Genomic DNA, 21,769 nt, shown 5'->3' with positions numbered 1-21,769 from the left:
TCCAAGTATCTCATCTGTGCCATGTGCTGGTTACACATTGATGTTCAAAACAGCTTTTTGAAGTCAATATTCAGTGTAGTTTCTAGAAGCTTCCTTGTACCTGTTAGGCCAAATAAGCCAGGCTTCCACTTAACTCATTTCCTTTTAGAAGGAGAGTCAGGAGAACAACCTCATTGTTTTCCAGGGCCTCATTGTTTGAGTTTGACTTAAGCATAACCAGTAAGTCTGAATTCGGGGGAAGAAGCTATTGTCAGATTCTCCCCAATCTAAGACACTATTTACATATTGCAGTCATGGATAGAAGTCATTTCCTATTCATACAGCATGTACACAAATATTTGTGCTAGTCCTAAAGATATGTTCCATCCCGTAGAATTACTTAGGTTTGTGTAAGATGCTGAGGGAGAAAGGAAGGCTGAAGTGTCTTACAGAAGGAAAAACAAAGAAATCCTTTAGCATAAAAAAAAATGTTAAATGATTGGTTGATTCTTGTAGGAGCCATAGAAGACACCCATCTTGCCTTGTCAGCGGAGCAGGCAGAGTTGAAGAGAGGGCAGTTTTCTTGTAAGTTTTCTCATTTGTTCATCCAGCAAACATTTATTCAGTACTTGCTCTGCCAGGTAACGGCATAGTGGAAAAGTCAGTCAAGTATACAGGCCAGTATGGTCTGAGGAATTGGTAGGTTGGAGGTATACACAGACCATGGTGGGGTCCTAAGAGGCCCTGGGGAGCTGGCAGGAGAAGACAGCTCCAGGTATGGGCAGGTTTTCCAAACTGCAGAGGGGCCTTACAAGCCATCTTTCCCCCAAACTATAAAAAGTAAACCAGCTCTGAAAGGGTTTTAAGTTAAGGGGGAGTGACAGGTTTCAGGGAGATTCCACGTTGCTCCATTTGGTAGGAATGGGAGGAGGGAAGCAGGTAGAGAAGTAAATGTTCTTATGCAAGAGAAAGAGCAGGAGAGCCAGAAGCAAGGTCAAGGCAGTGAGGTTGGACAGAAATGGACCCAGACTGGGGGAGATCCAACGCTAGCTTCATATGACTTGGTGTAGAAAATGAGGCAGTAAGAGAGATGGAGACCTCAACTGGATTTAGGATTTTGATGGATTCTTGCAATTGGTGGGAGAAGAATGATGGGAGGCGTATGCCCTAGCCAGTCTGGGGGAAGACAGAAGGCAAGAGAGTTCATGTGGGACAGAGTATCTGATGGGAGCCCAGTGGAAAATGCTCAGACACAGGGATGAGGCTTTTTACACTGTATGGAGAGCACCACCAGATTTTTTTGGTGTGTCTGTTTCTAATCCATTGTACCCAATGATATTCTGCACCATGAGCACACAGCATGAGCCATGCACAGTCCCCAGGAAAGCTCCACAATGTGTGCCTGCCAAAACTTGTCAGGGGCCTGTTCAGCAAGGAAGAAGAATCTGATCATGTACTTGATTGTTAAGGCAATGTCAAGAACTTTCTAAAAGCTTTTAGTTTCCATTTTTATAAAACTTATTTTTATGTGAAAGGTAGAGTTAGAGAGGATGGGTAGAGAGAGGCCTTCTTCCTGCTGATTCACTCCCCAGATGGCTGCAGCAGCTGGAGCTGAGTTTGTCAGGAGGCATGAGCTTCTTCCAGGTCTCACATATGGGTGCAGGGAGGGGCCCAAGGGCTTGAGCCATCCTGTGCTGCTTTCCCAGGCCATAAGCAGGGAGCTGGATCAGAAATGGAGCTGCCAAGACATGAACCAGTGCCCGTATAGGATGCTGGTACTATAGGCAGTGGCTTAGTCTGATACACCACAGCACTGGCCTCTTAGTTAAACTTCCTTTCCTTAAGACTGCCAGGGCCTGGCCCTGGTCCATTGATTGGCATTGAGCTGCACAGATGTAGACTTAGTAGGTACTTGTGGGCTGAGAATGCCATTGTAAAATTACCATGAGAGGTGGCAGTTAAAGCTAAGTTCAGGGATGAGAACTACAGGGTGTGTGGGAGAACAGACCGCAGGTGACCATCTAAGACAAGGCTCCAAACTTGTTCTGTAGTGGTCAGTTAATGGTTTATACTTTAAAGCCACATGCAGATTTTATCACAACTGGACCTTGCAGCCTAGACACAGCTGTATTAGGGTTTGTTGACCTCAGTACTAAGGAGAAAGGAGGCCAGAGGATTCTTACCTTGGAGGAGGTTGTCCTGTGGGTCACAGGGTGTTTAGCATCATTTCTGGCCTGGACCTGCTCGGTGCACATAGCACATGCACCATCCCCAGCATCATGAGAGTGAAAACTACTTCCAGCAGGATGCCCTGGGAGTAGAGGTCAGCTAAGAGCCACTGAGCAGTAGACCCTAAGTAAATGAGCCTAGGTGTATTCTAAGAAAACTGTATTTACAAAAATACAGGGCCAGATTCATATGATATAGTATGCAGGCAGTTGAGCCAACAGATAAAGGAAAAACTTAGAGGGGCATATTCAGTAAAACTTGAGGAACTCCCAAGAAGAGATTTAATACCAGTAGTACTTGCTTACAGCACTTTTCTTACCATCTATCCTTTTTTTGCTTACCACTTTCCTGGAGACATCCTTCACAGAACCCAAACACAGAAAAATAACAAGTCACATCCCATAAGTCTACTTAGCAAACCAAGGCAGCAACGAGGCCAGCTTACAGGAGGCGAGATGGAGAAGGCTGCCGCTGTGAGGAAGGAAGTGACTCTGAAGCAGCTCTAACATGTCACAGATAGCGGCTGATGGTTGGAAGGTGGGAAGACGATATTCCACGCTGGGAACCCAGGGGTCTTGGCTTCCAACAGTTGGGAGGGAAGTGGAATGTGGATGGAGAGGGAGGGGAGCTATTGTCCCTGGTGAAAGCTGTGTGGTTGTATGGAGTGCCATGCACGTGTTTCCTCTGGGAAAAGCATTCACGGCACTTAGCCCACTCTGTTTTCTAAGAACAGGATGTCTGTTTTCCTCCAGGGAGGCTCAGGAACTTTATTACTTTAATTTTTTTTTTTGTCATTTACCGTGAAGTCTAAAAATCTTTTTGTTTGAGATTCTTTCTGACAATGGCAAATATGTTGAGAAGTCCTCCTGAGTTAGAGCTGGAGGGATTTGTGTCTAGGGTGCCTTTTATGCGTTGTGGGTGTCTGACAAGGCCAAGATAGCATCTCTTACCTTTTATTGATGTTGGGACCTTGTGCATCATTTCCTCTCAATGCTGTCGGACTTCAAGACAAACAGTGTTCGTGTTGGCCAGGTTAGCGGCACAGCTGTGGCTGAAATCTTCTTCCTCCACGCTGTGGTCGGTGGACCTGTCACGTAGGCTTAGTGGAAGACTGCACCCCAGGAGCTGGGTCCTGAGCGTTACATAGGGAAGCAGCAGACTGCTGCCAGCACTCCAGTGCTGGCCACCCTTGCAAGTGTAAGTTCCTTGGAGCACCAAACATCTCTGTCACTTGCCCACAGGGCCTCTGTAAACTTGGTCCTGGGTTCCTGCAGGCCAATCAGCCTGCCTCTCATGGTGGACCACCCAGCGTGGGTTACAGGTTCAATACTTGACAGGCTTCAGGTTCGCTGTGCATCATACATGGTGAAAGACAAGATGAATTGTACTCAGTTCATGCACACAGAATAGCTTTCAGCTTAGTTGGAAAATGTTCATTTATTCATGCACTCATTGACTTAGCAAAGGCAAGGGTACTTCTAAAAGTTTGCAGAAACAGAAGTCTGTGCTTTTTCCCCTAGTACTCATCTTCTGTGGACCTTCTGCAGACCTCCACGTATTTCTGTACGAACAGGCATCTGCAGGTAGCACTGGATAGTCTGCTGGAAGGGTTGACAACAGAATGGCCCCAGCACCAGAGTGATGAGCGAGAGCCTCCTGTCAGTCCCTCCAGGAGCAGGAGGCCTGCTGAGGGCCCTGGCACAGTGGGAGGAGAGCATGCAAATCTCTTATCTGTGACTTCACCCTCAAGTGTTCAGTCAGGCAAGCGGGCTTCAATTTGAAGCCTAGGAAAACCAGAAACTTGGCTATTACCTGTGGGTGAAATCAACATGATCTAAATTTCTGACACCTGTCAACCTGTCATTTTGGTTCACTTGATGTTACCACTGCTAGAACTGGAGTTTTGCATAGAAAAACTACTGACTTTAATATGAATTTCTTCCCCCTTTTTGCTCTTTTTAGTTGATGCACATTTTATACTTCTGTAAGGGAAACAGCAGTTTCATGAGCCACAAAGCAGCTTTCACAGGTTCCTTCCTTCTGAGCAGATTTTAGAATGAACATCCTGGCTCAACATGACTGAAAACCTCACCATCAACTTTGCTGCCAACATTGATGATGACCTTGTAGATCCATTAGCTAAGAAAGTATGTGAGCAGTTCATAGCAAGTGCCTTGTTAGCTTCCCGTCCCCCTAGCCAGAGTTCCTGCCCAGAGGCAACTCTCACACTCAACAGGTAGTGACAAATGAACCAGGCATGGCAGAACCTGCCCTCCTCCTGCCTTGTAACTCAGGGATCAGCATCCATTCCAGGTTCTCCCCCCAGGAGCTCATTTTTATAGAGGAAAAAGGCCTTCCTAAGCTGTCTTCAAAAGTGCAGAATTGGCACTTTTTTTGTCACCAGATTATGCTGCTAAGATACCTTTCTCACATAGTGCAGTTAGAGCCCACAGATGTGAGGAGTGTAGGCCAAATGAGCAGTACATGCTTCTGTATGGTGTTTATAGGTCTCTGTACAATCAGGGATGCAAAAGGAAAGCAAGCAGCAGCTGAATCGTACCCAGAGGAGCCAGTTTATCAGTAGCCAAAACGGCGAGGTGGATCAGACTTTGATGGGTTACAGTGGTACAGCCTGTTGGGTCACACCAGAGTCACACACTTGGCCAAGCTCAGTGGCTGCAGGTTTGTAGTCTGTGAGCATGGAGTTGGGGCCTCCGTGGAGACGAGCTGGGGGGAGGATGCGAGTCCAGAAATAGAACAGCCTTCTTATCTTCTCAGATGGGTGGAGCGAAACATTGCAAATATGAGAAGAATCCACTCCCCACCCCCCAACCTGGCTACCCCGTGCATGCTATTGGTCTCTGCTTGCATTATTTTCCTTTGAGTCTAATGTTGAATTTTTAATATGGTGGGTCACCCCCCCCCCCATTAAATTTAAAACCTCTGACTTTGGTAAAGTCCTACAGGGGTTTGTAAAAAGATGGGCATGACTGCCCACACTGTCTTAATCTCTCAGCCTTTGCCGATTGCAAAGTCTGGCCAGGCATTCAGCAAGCCTTGTCAAGGGTGAATCTGTTTGCATCTGGGAGCCAGGTTGAGACTGTAAGGATACTAGCAGGGATGGTGGCCCTTATAGAAGACCCAGGTGAGCAAAACGGAGACCCCACTCATCAGGAAGACTCCCTGGAGGCTCCTCATCCTGAGCAAAACACAGTGCTCCCTCGTGCCCCTCTGCTGGGCAGCCCAAGCTACCTCTCCAGAATCCTGGATCTCTTTCTTTACAATTTATGCTTGGCAGCTCCAGAACAAATTAATAATAATCCCCTTTCCATCACAATGAAACAATTCTTCCAGATCCCTAATGATCAGCTTTCTTTATGCCGCTCTGTGGCTTCAGCCTCTCCTTGCTGGTTAGCCTCCTCCCAGTGAGCGTGTAGGAACACGTCCCAGGTATCCTTCAGCCCTGGAGGAGGCTAGAGCCCAGGTCAAGTGCAGTTTCTCAGAGCTCAGCACAGTAGGATTATTGCCATGCCCTGGCTGGCAGCTAGTTGCCCGAGAGAAATCTGCTGGGGGCTGGGGAAGGGAGGTGAGACCTTGGACAAGTCAGAGACCTTCTATGGATTCTAACCCGTGAGTCAGGCAGGCAGGTGGAATTAAGGTCGTATGTGTGCTGGGGTGTGGAGGGTGCTGAGAGGAAGGGCACATAGATGGTGTTGCTGAAGCCAAGGGGCCAGTGATGAGAAGCTGGGATGTTCTTGCCAGAGGGAAACATGCAAGCAGAGGAGGATGAAGGCCACAGGCCACTCAGAACAGTAGCATCCCTGTTTTCATATGTGTGTTTGAAATTAGCGTTGTAGCCTTGTTTGCAGGATGCAAGAAATTCTTGTAGCCTTTCTGCACATTAAGAATTAATCTAAAAACAATTAGACAAACCAAGCATTCCTTTCTTAAAATAAATGGAATTTGTTTTAATCTCAACCTCTTTGTTCTTTTTGGGGCCCTGTTGAGTTGCCAGTACAGTCAGCTCTAAGTAATTCAGGAACTGAATTTTCTGTCTTTATTTTTAATTTTAATACCATTTGCTTTTTCTCACCTCCTGGCCCTGCCCTGCTTGGTATTTTTAGCATCACTCTGTTTGCCCAAAAGATAAGGAGATTAACAAAGGGCTGCTTCACATTTTTCTTTTTCTTGGTTGAATTATTGCTATGTTTGTGTATTATTTGCCACTTAATGCTTCCATTGGTCCCAAGCTAGAAACCTAGTGCTAGGAGCCTGGTCCCTTCCTTGTCAAATCCAGGTTCTGCCTTCCTCCCAGGTCTTTGGGTGTCTGGACATGGTGGGATTTCTCCAAATACTTATGAGTGGGAGAGTGTCCATTTGCAGCTGGGCTGTGCCCCATCTTGAGAAGGAAGCTGGACCCCTTTGTTGGCCAGTCTCCCCAGTGTCCAGCAGCCTGGGAGTGAAGGACTGTAAGGTCCCCATGGAGTGTGTGATCTCTGGTGTCATCTGAGCTGGCGAGGGGGGGGCAGGAAAGGGGGAGAAGAGAAGCAAACTCTGATCCAAGAACGCAGTGAGCGGAATCAGCAGCCAGGAAAGCGTTCAGGGTCAAAGGCAGGCTTTGTGAAAAGGAGACCCACCCACGTGCATGCGGTTTGTCTTTTGGTATGTGGAGAAGATAGTGGGAGTGGAGGAATGAGAGCAACTGGCAAAAGATAGAGACAAGGCGAGTGAAGTAGAGACTCAGAGAAGCCCTGGGGTGATAGGTGGCAGAAAGGGAAGGGGCCCCAGTGTGGATGGCCAAGACCCTTGACCAGCTTAGTGCCCAGTTAATGCTGTTGGGGATGTCTTGATTTATAGACTAAGCTCTGTGTGCTTTTCCTATGGCTTGTGAAGTACCTAGGTGCTTGCCACCCAGATCTGGTCTAATTAGTCACATCTGGCTCTTCTTTGTCTTCTCTCACTAACTTACTCCCATAAGCAGCCCCTCTTCCTTCTGGGCAAAGAACAGAGGCCTTGGGTGACCCCATGACTCCTGCGTGGATGGAATTTTTTGTTGTTGTTCTACTTCCATGTTGATCAGCTACCAGCTACCTTCAAGAGATTGAGGAGGGAGCAGGATTTAGTATCTTGGTATTTAGCACCATTCAGCCATAACATGTTTTCTGTGTCAATAGCCACCTCCCAGAAAAAGCCATGTACCTGCTTGTTCTTCTCCTGAACACTTGCCATCCACCCGTTTCTCCAGCACCTGCATGCTCTCCTGCTTTATTTCCCTACTACCTTAGAAACCCCTCCCCACTCAGGTCATTTCCGTTCTGCAAAATACAGACCAACACTGCCTTTTCTGCAAAACATGTGCTGACATGGAAAACGGCCATCTGTCTTTGCCAAACTGAGATGAGGCACAGGCCCCTTGTAAGGTCTTCCCATCCATACCTGGCCCTCCTGGACCTTGCTCTTGAACCGCATCTTCCCCTAAAGACATCTATGTTGAGCTAACTCACAGGGTTGACAGGTTTTCAGGACCTAAATACCAGCCATAAAATTGGCTCGCAGAAAAAAAAGTGTTCTTAGCCCTGTGTACTTGTTTGTTCATTGTTAGTGCTTCTGGTAAGATTCTACAGACTTTGGCAGTCCCATTCAAATATATTTACTGACTTGTGCAACTCTTCTAATGCTTGAGCTGAACATCTTTGGGATTCTGTCCATTGAGCATGTGCCAAGTTGAGCTTCTAAGACTTGCATGGCATTTGGTTGACTGCAACATTATTTATCCAGTCCTCACTAGGTGGACACCTAGGTTGTTTCCAACTCTTGGCTGTTATCAGTTGCTGGCTTCAACAACTTTGTACAGCAGTGACCTATGAGTTGTATTGTTCCCTTTAAGTGGGTCAAAGGACACATGGTTGTATTTTTTGGTAGGTGATTGCCACCCTACCTGCCTTCCATTGAGGCTGAGTGTGCTCATGCTTCCACTGTCAGTGTCCATGGGCTGTTAGCCCACCCTCACTACCCCAGGGTGTCATCACCCAGATATGTCTGAAAAAGTCTTGGGAATGTGTCTGCTTGATTGACTAAATTCCCAAGCTAGTGCTCATTCAGTCTCAGGTCAAATTCCCAAGCACAATCACCTGGCCTATTGCATGGTAGCTGGACTCCACCAACAAGTCACTGCTGATGGTACAGAAGTGAAGTCAGCATGTTCAGGGCTGAGCAGTAGCAGCCTGGTGGGTTCTTGTCAGGGAGGTATAGCATGTCAAAGGTTGGGATGGTGCCCAGTAGCACCAAAAGTAAACAGTTACTATTGTTAAATGCTGCTGGTTGCCAGGAGATACACATATCCTCTCTCGGACCAGATACAGTTTGCTTTAAAGAAGCCACTGTTTCTGTCTCAGCAATAGCAGAGGAGACTTTAAAAGAACAGTGTGGTAGGTGTGAGCTACAACAGTTAAGCCATCACATGGGATGTCCACATCTTGTACTGCAGTATCTAGTTTCAGTCCTGGCTTCTCTGTGGCAGATTCCTCCCTCCTCGGGGATGGAGTGAGAGAAGGGGAGCAGCAGGTGATGGCTACATATACTGGAGTCCCTCCCTCCCTCCCACATGGGAGACCTGGATGGAGCTTCTGGCTCTGTCCTGACCCGGTCCTGGCTGTTTCCAGGCACTTGGGGAAGTGAACTAGCCAATAGGAGGTCTCTCAGTACCTTTCAAAGAAAAGGAAAATGAACAACAGTTTTTCTTGTTTTGAGTGTCAGCTGGGAAAGGGAGAGGGGAACCGATAGAGCTACCTGGCCTTCCATTGGTTGATAAGCCAAGGTTTTTTCCGGAAGCCAAGAGGTGGTGTTGCCTCTGGTCAGCTGGAGCATGCTGAGGAGCTGGAATAAGAAAGATAACTGATAAGACAAAGAGACTGAGTCAGAACTTCCAGATGCTTCCCCAGCAACGCAAACATCCACTCCCTGTAAAGCTGGAAGGCTACATTTCTGCTCCTAATTCCCTCCCCCCACCATTTTTTTTTCCCCTAAGCTTTCAGTATATATGGGCATTCTTGGAACTGACACAAAGTCGGAATTCAACCCACATTGCCTTGTCAAGTTCATGCCATAAATACTGGGTAAATATTTACAGGAAGAAAAATACCTTTGTGGGGTCTCTTCTTCCATCCTCCCAGATGTCACCATCCACACCTTCTCTGCCTCCCCACCAGTACTGTTTGATTGTAGGTTTCCACTGCTTCCTTTTAACCTTTGCGTCCCAGCCACTGATCTTACCAGGCCTTCCGTGGCTGCCGGCCAGGAGTGCCTGTGTGCCTGCAAGTGCTGACCTGTGCAATGCCTAGGTTGCCACCTGGTGCTCACCCACGACCCTGAGAGCTCTGGGTGTCGCAAGCATTCCACCCTCACCATTCCAAATTCTTTTTCAGTTCAAGGGAAGATGTGATGGCAGTGGAAGGGTATGGTGGAAATGGGAGGGGACTGCTCTTTAGTTAAAGTTTCATGAGTTTGATTATTTGGGCTCCAGGTTCTGAGTTCACCTAACCAAGTCTTCACAGCTGACCAGTGGTCGCCATTCCAGGCTCTGAATTTTGGCAAGCATGCTGCCCTTGGCAGCTGGACCTGTGAGCCTAGGACACCACTGCTGGGCAGCTATTCCTCCAGGTTGCCACCACCTCCTCAAGCCTTGGCATCCCAGCCATTCCTGCAAACAGCCAGCAATCCCCTCCCGCACATGTACATGGCAGAAAGGCAGAACCAGAGGCCCAGACATAGGACCATGTATTATGCACTTGCATTGGAAGGAAGTTCTGATGTTTCCATGTGAAAGCTCAGGGTTTTAATTTTTGTTACTGCCACAAGACCCAACCAAGAGCTCAGTAAATTCCTGGGGAGAACCTTGAGACCCATGGTCATGTCCTAGTAAGATCGTGGGCTGTGGTCTCCTCAGACACTGGGGAGAAAAACCTCCCTCCCCCTAGAACCCAGGCTCCCTCATGGTGCTGGCAGTCTCCTTGTAGAGCCTCGGGCTTCCAAAGCTCTCACTGGCTCAAGCGGAATCATCCATTTGCAAGTCACAGAATGCACCTGCCAAGGCATACCTGCACCAGGAGGCAGGTTGCGGGGGCGCTGCCTGTGCTGTCTTCTTCACACAGGAAGTGGTGTTTTTCTGAGTGAAGGCCCAAACTATTCAGCAAGATCTCCATGTTTTCCCTTTGAGAGAAAGCAGGTACGTTCTCCTAGCTCAGAAAACCTCCCATAGCCTGTAACCCTGGTGTTCTTGGCTACAGCAGGATCTCAACCCCAGCTCTTCTGTTAACTGATTATGTGTTATTAACACCAAGTATCTTTTTTTCTTACTCCAGCATCTCCATTCTCATCTGTAAACATTCATTTCCTCATATTTATTTAGCCACTAGTATTTAGTGATTACTGGAGATGCCATTTTCAGCCCCTTGTAAGCCTAATAAACACGGTCAATCCTGATAGTGGAACTAAAGAGGAAATACTCTTTAAAAGAAATCCAGTTGCATCTAAGCCGAAGTCACCCTGGTAGCATGCTGGAAGCAGGTCTCAGGGGAGAAAGACCAACATCTCGGATATGTCTGCAAGTGTTGGGGTCCAGGGCGTGGGGTTCTTGTTTTTCTATCTTCCCTTAAAACCAAGCCAGGTGAAACACTTTCTGAAGATGAGTTTTCATCCTGCATAAAGGAATAAGAACAGTGAGGGGAAAGTGGGATGCTGGTGGGGGCCAGTCTTGTCACTATCTGTGGGGGGTTTGTGAAAAGGGCCAAGAAACCCAGCAATGCCATGTACCCTAACCTTCTTGGCTCTCTTCTGCAGGTTTCTCCTTGCTGTGGAGAGGACTGGATGATGTAACGGGCTTCCTGGGAAGCCTCGTGCAGTGGAAGCTCAGTAGGTCTCCAAGACCACCATCTTTACTTGAGAACAGCTTCTGAAGCCACTGGAGTAAAATGTGACAGGTGCATCCAGAAGGCTTGCTTTCTGAATCACAGAACATCCCCGTGGAGAACGCCCCCTGCCCAACTTCCCGCTTGCAAGGTCAGCATCCCCACATCCCACCATGCCAGCCAAGACCCCGATTTACCTAAAAGCTGCCAACAACAAGAAAGGAAAGAAATTCAAGCTGAGGGACATCTTGTCTCCCGACATGATCAGCCCCCCACTTGGGGACTTCCGCCACACCATTCATATTGGCAAAGAGGGCCAGCACGACGTCTTTGGAGATATCTCCTTTCTCCAGGGCAACTATGAGCTCCTGCCAGGAAACCAGGAGAAAGCGCGACTGGGCCAGCTCCCAGGCCATAACGACTTCTTTCGTGCCAACAGCACCTCGGACTCCATGTTTGTAGAAACGCCCTCACCAGTGCTCAAAAATGCCATCTCACTCCCAACCATTGGAGGGTCCCAAGCCCTTATGCTACCCTTGTTATCGCCCGTGACTTTTAACACCAAACAGGAATCATTTGGACCGGCTAAGCTGCCCAGGCTCAGCTGTGCACCTGTCGTGGAGGAAAAGGCACCAGAGGACAGCAGTGTGTTGATGAATGGGGCGCTTGGCCAAGGAGACGCGTCATGGGCCTCCAGCGGCTCGGCCTCGCAGTCCAGCCAGGGCAGGGACAGTCACTCTTCCAGCCTGTCCGAACAGTACCCGGAGTGGTCTGCCGAGGACATGTTCGAGCAGCCCGCCCCAGCCGAGCTCAGCAAGGGGAAGACTAAATCAGAGGAGTCCCTCTCTGACCTTACAGGGTCTCTCCTCTCGCTGCAGCTCGATCTTGGGCCCTCACTCTTGGATGAAGTGTTGAACGTCATGGAGAAAAATAAGTAACAGGAGACCAGTTCTTTTCCTTTGGGGGTAAAAGGTACCCCCAGAAAAAAAAAAAGCAAAAGAAACCACAACAAAACTAAAGCAGCACCAGCTGAAGCTTCCACAGTTGTAGCTGCAGGATGGGCTTTCTAAAAATAATGTTTCCGCAAAGTGTTTTTTACCTGTTATTCTCTTCCTGTTTGCAAAAGCAAATGGGGGGGTCGGGGAGTCAGGAGGACAACAAAACAAGCAAACGTGACCTGGCAGAAAGAGGAAGTGAGTCAGGGGCCTCTTTCAGCTGCGTGCTGGCATTCAGCTTACATTTGCTTGTTGACGGACACAAGAAGTCTGGCTTGGCCAAGACTGATACTAACTACGAAAGGTGCCAAGGCTCCAAGTTTTCTAAGCAAGAGGAACTGAGAATTTATTTAAAACCTAAACCTTTTTTTCCCTAGACTCTTTTCTATATTACATTTTTTGGGACTCACCCTCGCAAATTATGCAGTGTTAAAAAAAAACTTTGTTTTCACATGTAAACAAACTTTATAGGTTTTTTTGGGGGGGGATTCTCTTGTAGTTCTTATATATCCCTATATATTATTATATCTATATCGCAAAATGTTGACCATCGGCTACATGTTGGTAAGATACAAGCAAAGTATGACTGTAACTAAGTTATTTTTAAAGGTAAAATATATTTTTATGTGCCTTTGGCTTTTTATTGCAGAGTCTACATTTTATAGATAATACATCCAGTGCTGTCATCTGACCCATTTCCATTGGGTTTCTGTTGTAAGCAGTGCATGTGTGTGTTTGGAAAAAGTATACTACTCATACTTAGCTTCATTGTTTTTCTCCTCCATTTGTTGCTGTACCCCTAACAGCAGCCAAGGATAGATGGTCAAGTGTAAAGGCAAGGTTCTCCTGATGCTTCTGCAGACTGGGCTGCACCATATGATGTTATTTGGAACTATGAATATTTTAGTACCGTACATACTTGCATTTCCTAGGTACTTCATCCAACACAATAAAGAATAAATGTTAAAAATGAACTTGCTTGTTTGTAGCAATGAACAAAAACATGAGATAAAATGCTTCTGTGAGTGTAGCCAGAAACACTGCAACTCCATACTGTTGGCAACCCTTTAGAATAAGGTAGGAAATGATTTTATCCATTCTGTAATTTTGATCACTTAGAGAGTCCAGGAACAGGGCTACAGTAACTTAGGAGAAATGAATATGTATTATCAAAATTCCATATCAGCACCAGTCCCTGCTCTCCATGTGTGAGCTGGGTCCCTTTGCCTGGATTCCTGCTACAGCAGACTCAAACCTTCATGTGCGTCTGCGTGACAAGTGCATGTCCACACAGCACTGCTTGTCCAGACAAGACTGAGAATAGAGGAAGGCAACTGGAAGCACCGCCACTGCCCCCAAGGATGTTGGTTAGTAAAACAGGAAGAGGAAATTCACAAACAGCTTGGTCTCCTTCACCCTTCCCCGCTCAGAGGAAAACACCCGGCACAGTGACTTGCAGCTCTTTCTCACAAACTTTCTCCTTGCAATGGCCGCTTTTGCCAACGACTTCGGAATTCTGTCCCTGAAGTTACCTATGAAGCACAGGTGAAGTGCTCTTGGGATAACTCACAAGATGAGCAAACTAGTTCTTGAACATTGAGTGCTTTTCTTCATCTCCCAATCATCTTAATGTTAAAAACCTGTGACTTTCTAGTGTCCTTATACAAAACCCCCTCACTCACAGGTCAAAACTCTAAAGACTCCCCAGCATCTTCTAAATGTTGCTAAAGAATGTCCAGGGTAACTTGTACCTTGTAGCCAGTTTTTCCAGATTCTTCCAAAATCTTGCTGATTGATGGTATTCAGCCTCCCCCTTCCTGGCTGCTTTCACTTTTGTCTGTAGGATGGCCTCAAGGAAAAGCTTGAACTGGTAGGCGACATGAAGAGTCATGTGCCTGCCCAGGCTCCACTGCCTTGCTAGCGAGTGCGAGAACAGATCTGAGTAGCCTGGGTTTGTATGACATCACTGACAGAATCCAGCATCCTACAGGATCCTAACCATCCTAACCATTTTACTTTGTTCTCTTTCACAAGTGTTCCCTCCTGTTAGGTTTTGGTAATACATATGCCCCTAATAGAAAGTGTATACCATCTTGTTGGGTCAGTTCTCCAGTGGCAGCCCTTTTAATACCTGTCCCTTATACATAGAGCAGGTGCACAGCTGGCAGTGGCTTTGACGTGCACTTGCTTAGAGTTGAATGGATGTTCTCACCCCAGAATAGTCTCCTCCTTAACAATTTAGCTTCACTTATTTAAAGAAGGTCCCAAGATGCACTTCAGTTGCAAACTCAGAAGGGCAGGTCACACGGGACCCATCCAAGAGAAAAGAGGCCATGTACATTGTGATCCTCATGTTGAGATCGGCCAAGTTTCACATGAGTGACCTTTTCACTGGACAGTGAGATCTATCAGGACAGTCAGTTATTGCTGCCTAAAATTACCTATTTAAAAAGATCATTATATCAGAGTCATTTTTTCTTTGCAAATAGAAAGCCATTCAGTGTAACACTTCAGTAAGCCAAATCGCTGTCAAGAAGTATGTGTTGAAGGCTGCACTGGCTTAGTGGACATCACAGAATCCCAGATTAGTTCCTGTCTGTTTCCTTTCTCCCAATTCCTCACAGAAACTTGAGGTCTTGGAATAGACAAAATCCTTATATCCATTATGTAAGTTAAGTATTTAGAAGAGGCAAAAGCAAATTACACATTAGGAAATGATTCTAATCTTCCTAATACATGACCTTAAGAGACTGGATAACTTTACTGTGAGACATAAACACAACAGAGTCAACACAATGGGTGGGGGCGGGTCTCTCTCCTTTGGAAGTTATCAACTTTATCCCAAATTTAGCAGTCCCAATAACAAAATTCTTACATTTTAGGGTCAGTCCACCAGATTAGTAAAAATGGTTGATTGACTCACTTTTTTTAGGCAACTCAGTATGGTATGCACATAAGGTATTAGATATTGCACTGAATTGCCGCTTACAGAATTTGGGTCAGAAGCAGCAAAATAGGTTTCTTGAAGTGAAATTAACCCAGATAGGTAGCCTTCTTGGTAGGCAATGTGTAGAGGATCCAAAACTATGTACGTATAAACTTATTGATATTGGATAACTATCACATTTCTTTTCCAAGGAGATAATCTCTGGTGGATTTATCAGCACCCCTGTTTCATTTGACAACACCTGGAGCATCCCAGGTCTTCCTGGTGGCATGCTTGCCATTTCATCCAACAAGCTTACCATCTGAGAATGTTTTCTGGTCACCTTCGCACAGCAGCTTGGCTTGAAAATGTGTTGCTTTTGCTGTCATGGAGCCATTTTTCTGTGGTAAACACCACAAAGAATGTCATATGGAAGAATGGGAACTATGCTTAATTTATGAAGTGATGTATAACACAATGAAATGTATTTTACAACTACTGTGCTGCATTTAATTATCTTTCAGTTTTACTTAAAAAAAAATAGTGATGTCACTTGCACTGACTTCCAGGGGAAGTCAGCCATCTTCATCCTTTGAAGATCACCCAGATTTCTCCCATGGAAAGCAGATTGACACGAGTGAGAGATAAAAACATCTGCCTGAATCAAAGCCATCATACAGAATTAAGTTATTGTTCCAGAAACTTGTCATGTGTACAGAGATTTCTGCCACAAATTGAAATTAGCACAACCGAGTAACAGAACGAGTATTATGCTCAGCATAAAATTCTTGTTGGATATGCCACGAAGCTTAAGTGTGACTCATTGCCAGAAGATCATTGGAAAATAAGTTTAAATTCTGGGGAGGGAAAGATGAGGTGGCATCGCCTCATAAAACAAGGTCTTAAAGGGGACCTCAGGACAGATGGAATTGTCTTAGGAGAAGGGAGGACCATGAGTAATTCAAGGAATAAATCCCTATCCTGCAGTCTACTCAGAACAATCCAGGAATAGGGATTACAGCAAAAGCTGACTTCCAGGCCCAAAAGATTGGGCCCTTTCCTGAGAATACTGCCCCAGTGGAAATGAAAATGATGGAACCAGATTGCTGAACAAGTGGGTTGCAGGATGAAATATTTTTATAAAATGTGCCACCATCCTGGAAAAGCCCATGCCCCCTTCCATAGGACCTGATTTGTGACCTGCAGGCTGGGAATAGTAAGGCTGGTGTGAGAGGTTCTAGAACAGCTTCATGTTAGTGTGAGAGGTAACAAATTCATTGACAGTCCCTGCCTTAGTACTTGGGCAGCTGTCCCATCAGCAGGCGAACCTCACACTGTCTTTCAGGCTGACTTAACACTTTCTTGCTAGATGTCTCCAGGATTAAGAGGGGGAAAATCCTTGGGTAACAAAGGGGAACCCAATTGTCACTAAGAAGTTTCTGCAGAAAAGTCCCTTTTCGTTTTCTTCCTTTTTATTCTTTGGATCCTTGCTTATAGATTAGAAAAACCAGCTCCCTGGAGGAGAAACCTTCCCTGAAGTTGTCTCAAACTTCAGGTACAGATTCACAAAACTGAGGGTCAGAGAAAGACCCAAAATCTTGGACCTTTGAGTCCCTGCCTCTTCCCAGGAATGGTTTCTGGACCACCTGCCCTTTCAGGCGAGATGACATTCACTCCTTGGGTGAACCCCGATCTTACAGGGAACATCTGGAAAATGGTTACACACACAGCACAAGATCCCAGCCTTAACACCACAAAAACCCACCTCTAACAGTGAAAAGTTCCCTCCTTTACATTTGGGTTTTGAAAGTCCCAACAAAGAAAGCCTTTCAGGAACTTTACCATGGAAACTTTCCTCTTTAAATCAAGTCACACTAATGTGCATTAAGACTTCAAAGAATACTGACCCTGGATTTATGCCCAGCCTTGTTGGGGAGTGAAATGTGGCAGCTTCTGAGCTGGACCATCTTCCAGCCTAATAAACTCAACTTCCCCAAGATGGCACCCTTCAGGTGAGGCCTCACATTAGACATGACATCTCCTTAGATTAATCCTGGGGCAGGGACACGGGGAGTGATGGCATCTGAAAGCCAGATAACCAGACCTATCCAGTAACAGGACCCAAATATGGCAGTGAGAGAATTCACTCTTTAAGAAGGGAAGTGGGATAAGTATTTGGTTCACACTTAAGGCTCTGCTTGGGTTGTTCCTGTCTTCTATCAGAGTGCTGGTGAGTCCCAACTCCATCACTGTAATCTTCCTGTCAGTGCACACTCTGAGAAGCTGCAGGTAGATGGCTCAAGTGCTTGGATTCTTGCCATCCACAGCAGAGATTCAAATTGGGTTCCAGGCTCTAGGCTGTGGTCAGCCCAACCCTGGTGTTTGTGGCAGATGGAAGATCTCTGTCTCTATGCTTTCAAGTAGAGCAAAAATAAATAACTTTAAAAGAATAGTGAGGTGATAGGATTCAATCACTAAATGTAGTTTCACCAGAGGGGACAATAAAGGTTACTGTTGGCTGGAGGAGTATCTTACCATTGCCATCAAATCTAGTTTGGAATCAACCACATTCAATGGTACAGAAGATTAACATAAAACTCTCAGTGACCAGCATGGTTCCACCCCTTCACAGACTACAAAACTTGGAGGCATTGTGCTTTTGGCAGCAAATAATATTATTTCTCAATCACTGTCTGCTCTTCCTTCTGCCCTCACCCCTCTCCTTCCCAGTACCCCCTTAATGACATGATTTCCTTAAGTATCCTGAATACTCCCCTTGTTCTAGTTATTTTTTCCTGAATCCTTAGCAGACCATGAGCCATATCCCACAATCATGAGACTCCAAAAGTCTAAACTAACATTTAAGTTTTTTTTTTTCAAAATAAGCAATATTCAAGGCACAGCTCTATAAAGCTAGGCTCGGGCATAGTTAAAACTGAGCGAAGAAAGTAGCTAGTTATCTTCCAATCCCTACTTGTGTTGTGTGAAAATGCAATTGGGATGAGAATAGATCCCAGGAGCAAAACATTTGTGGTGCTCTGGCAGATTTTTCACCATAAACGGCAAGAAGGAAGAACAGACGAACACAATTTTAGATATTAGATTAGCATCCAATAAAGTTCTCCCAACACAGTATCAGCCCCTGGCGCCTGTGACCAAATAAAGCAGTGTTTGTGAAGCTTCATTCTGCAGTAATCCCCCTCTTTTAAAATAGTTGCTGGGTTCACCATTGATTAAAATTGCTCATTTGCAGCACAGCTGGCTCTCTAGACTACATAAACGCATGGAATATTCATCAGGTACCGTAGATAATCAACAGGAAAAATGCTAAGTGTCATGACAGCAGAACCCAGAGGCAATGCGGCACCTGCTGCAAGAATCCAGGGAAAGCAGGGCCTTCCTACGAGAGTCCACACTTCTAGAGATTGTAATAACCAGAAGAAACCAAGTATGGACAAGGAAATGGCTTCCAGCACAATAGGTACCACTCCTGTGCATCCAAATTGCAAGCTCCTCTTCCTCTCCCCTCTGGCTATAGAAGACCACAGGAGAAGTTGGGTCTTGGGGGCTAGAATGTGCTTTGGGGGCTGTGGTCTTCTTTGGACACACCCAGGAAAAAATCTTTGAGTCTCCTCACCTTTCAACAAAAGTTCTCACATTGATTCTAACACTAAAACACCAAATGACACTACATGAGTCATGCATCTCTCATGAGCTAACCAGTAATCCCCAAAGACTCTTAAGTCCTAATTCCTGAGTCTATAACCATTGGGTATTTTTTGAAAAATGAGACTTTACAGACTTGGATAATTTAACGTTTTGAAATCAGGAGTTAGTCTGAATTATCCAGGTGGGCCTCCAAATGTGATCCCATTTTTCCATGGAGAAGCAAAGGGAAATTGAGTCCAGACATGAGGTAGCAGCAAGGTGCCCACAGAGGCAGGGACTGGAGTGGTGCAGCCACTATCTAAGGCATGCTAGCAGTCACCAGTATGGAAGAGACTAGGAATAGACTTCACCTGAAGCCTCTGGAAGAGTGCAGCCTTCCTAAAAGCTGTGCTGAGGCCCAGGAATCCTGACTCTGGGCTTCTGGCCTCTAGAAGTGTGAGAGAATTTAAATCACAAGAGTGAGACAGCAAAGATACTTTGTTGCCAGAGAGTCTCCTTCAGCTACTCTTTGTCCATGAAGTACTCCTCCCTACATCCATGCCAGGCAGAGGTTAACAGCCCTTCCCTGTGGCATAAGGCTCCTTACGCTGGCAAGAATGATGTGAGGGGTGTTTAAATACCTGGCAGAGAAACAGCCCAGTTGCTGGTAGTGCTGCCTACATCAGAGCTCACAGAGAAAAGGATGACATCAGTTCATCACCATGAGGAAGTGAAAGGGCTGCTGTGGCTGACCCAGCCCCAACCCTCCTGACACCACAGGTGGGGAGTGACCTTGTAACACACTGACATTCAACCTTGGCACTATGGGAAATCCCACTGAAGTGCACCATGTCTCATCAACCCCTTGTGGGACATCCCTGCCATTCCTGAGTCCTGGGACCTGTGCATGACCTAAGCAGATTAAGGATAAGGATTGGCCCACATGATGTGTCAGTTGGGAATGACAGCCTTGGAGGTGAAGATTAGGGAGTGGGGCAGAAGGCATGGTGGACTAGCCACAGCAGGTTCACAGCAAATCTATCACCTGTAGAAGGTAGAGAGCAAGGCCAGAACAGCCCAGGAGTCTGAAAGACCTGCACAGTAGTGGTTCCCAGACTGACTGGAGGAGGAGCAGGAGTGAGGCTACCTTTGCCCACCCCTGGGAATTCTGCCAGCCCACATGCCTCACCATGAAGGAACTTCCACAGAGATCATGCTCATCTCTCCTCCTGCAAATCAGACACCTCCCTGCCTTCACCCAGTGAGCCCCCTCCCCAACCTCAATAGGGCTGTGAGCAGCAGTCCGTACTTCTTGCCACATATCCCCTTAAGTCGCTACCTCTGGATCCACCACCCTGACTCTGCTGGCACTGCACTCAGCAGTTACCAGTGAACTGAATTTGCATTCATCAGCCCACTTTGTTCTTTCTGGTAGCTTCTGACTCTGCCACATGCTGCTTCTCCTCCATAATTATGAGATATGAAGCCTGCTTGCTTCCTCCTCCCAGAATACAGGACCTAAATCTTGTTTGCTTCCTTTTTCTTGGTCGACCTGTCACCACTCTACAGCCCAGGGTCACCCTCCACTTTCTTCCACTTCCTACTTGGTAGCATCTGGTTGGAGAGCTTCCACTGCCATCTTCACTGGTGACACCCAAATCTGTACCTCCTGCTTGAGCCCAACTCCCAGGCATCAGAACTGAAGATCCAGCTGAGCCCTGGGCATCTCCACTCATGGGCCCTGTTGGAACTCCGGTCTCCACATTTCAAAGTGAACTCACCATCCACAGCCACATGTTCCCACCCTCCTCCACCTATCTTGTGAATGATGCTACAACCCAGCTGACTGTCCAGGACAAATGCCTCTTGCCACACATTTCTCCTTCTCCCCTACTAAATACTTCTTATATCTAACCTCTCATTTCCATTCCACAGATATTGCCTTTGTTCAGTCCATGCTCCAGTTACAGCACTGGCTGGTTAACTATTTCCCTGTCTTCAATGTCATCCCTGCCTTCTGTTTATTTTACTGGTGGTAGGTTTTTTAAAGATATATTGTTAAAACCATTGGCTTATATCACATTATAATTTTTTTCTGAATAAGCATCAAAAACATAGATGCCCAAGGTAAGAACTTTAAGAGACTGCATCACCACAGAAAACCTAAATTTCTAAGCAGATGCAGAGTCCTCAGTGAAGTTTACTGTGTAGTAGAACCTACTTAAAACCCAAACTTTATGAATCAAAGTCTAAAACTCACCCTTCCCCAAAACCCAATTCATAAGTCAAGTGGATGGAGTGGGTTCCACAGTGCTGAGGACCAAGGAGGAAGAACTAATGCAATAGTCACCTTTACTCACTTTACTCAATTCCCTTTTTATCAGCTATTAGGATAGATGGGTCTAGGGGCTCCCTGTGAATGAGAAGCAACATCTTCTTTGTTCCCCATCTAAAAAAGCCCAGTAGGAATTGAGGCAGGGTTGAGGAGAAAGAGGCCAAGAATGCGGGCCTCATTCTCTGCTAAAGTCCATTCAGCATGTCCAAGGCTGGGCTGCTTTATGAGACCTGCAACAAGCAACTGAGGCAGGGGGTCAGCAACACTCAGCCTGAAGACTGAGTCCCTCCCCTGGCATGCCCCAGGACCATGCTATGGGAGCAGGGAAAGGGCAGGATTGGAGAGGGTCTGGCTATCCTCTCATTGCAGATGACGTGCAACCAATAGGTCTTTAAACTGTCACTACTAAGTGGGCATGAAACTTTAAGCCACCCAACATGACACCAGTACCCCTAAAAATGTTGCATAACCCTAATCACTGTGTGGTCTGATCTCACTTCAGCTCACAGTGGAAAAGCAAACAAGCAAACCATGAAGTTAACGACAAAGAGCAATTATAGCATCTTTGTACATTCACGTCCTTCTCCCCAAGAAATCCAGTGAATTTTCCTTTGCTGTACCCGGCAGGGTAAGGTTCCCTGCAGGATGCAGAGAAGAGGATGAGGGTGCCTGACTTATCACACATTCATTCTGTTTATCTAAGTCCTCACTCACTTCTCACAATAGTGTTAAGAATCTGTAATTCCAATAC

General features: G+C 46.2%; 1 protein-coding gene and 1 long non-coding RNA gene across 2 annotated transcripts in view; one reads left to right on the top strand and one right to left on the bottom strand.

Annotated features, from left to right (window-relative positions):
- Nucleotides 1–13,803, top strand: part of CDC42EP3 (CDC42 effector protein 3) — a 23,834-nt gene extending 10,031 nt beyond the window's left edge. Inside the window, exon 2 of the mRNA XM_040993092.1 lies at nt 11,047–13,803. Coding sequence (XP_040849026.1) covers nt 11,288–12,052 — 765 coding nt within the window. The 5' untranslated portion in view covers nt 11,047–11,287 and the 3' untranslated portion in view covers nt 12,053–13,803. The remainder of the gene's footprint in view (nt 1–11,046) is intronic.
- Nucleotides 10,616–21,769, bottom strand: LOC121164820. The gene is made up of 2 exons (XR_005885167.1): nt 21,596–21,769; nt 10,616–10,904 (listed from the first exon to the last, which is right to left on the bottom strand). It is a non-coding gene; the product is annotated as an uncharacterized LOC121164820 (long non-coding RNA).

The sequence above is a fragment of the Ochotona curzoniae genome, unplaced genomic scaffold (genome assembly GCF_017591425.1).
Source record: "Ochotona curzoniae isolate NIBS_2020 unplaced genomic scaffold, NIBS_Ocur_1.0 contig_883, whole genome shotgun sequence".
Lineage (NCBI taxonomy): Eukaryota > Metazoa > Chordata > Mammalia > Lagomorpha > Ochotonidae > Ochotona > Ochotona curzoniae.
This window is presented reverse-complemented; position numbering and strand designations above follow the sequence as displayed.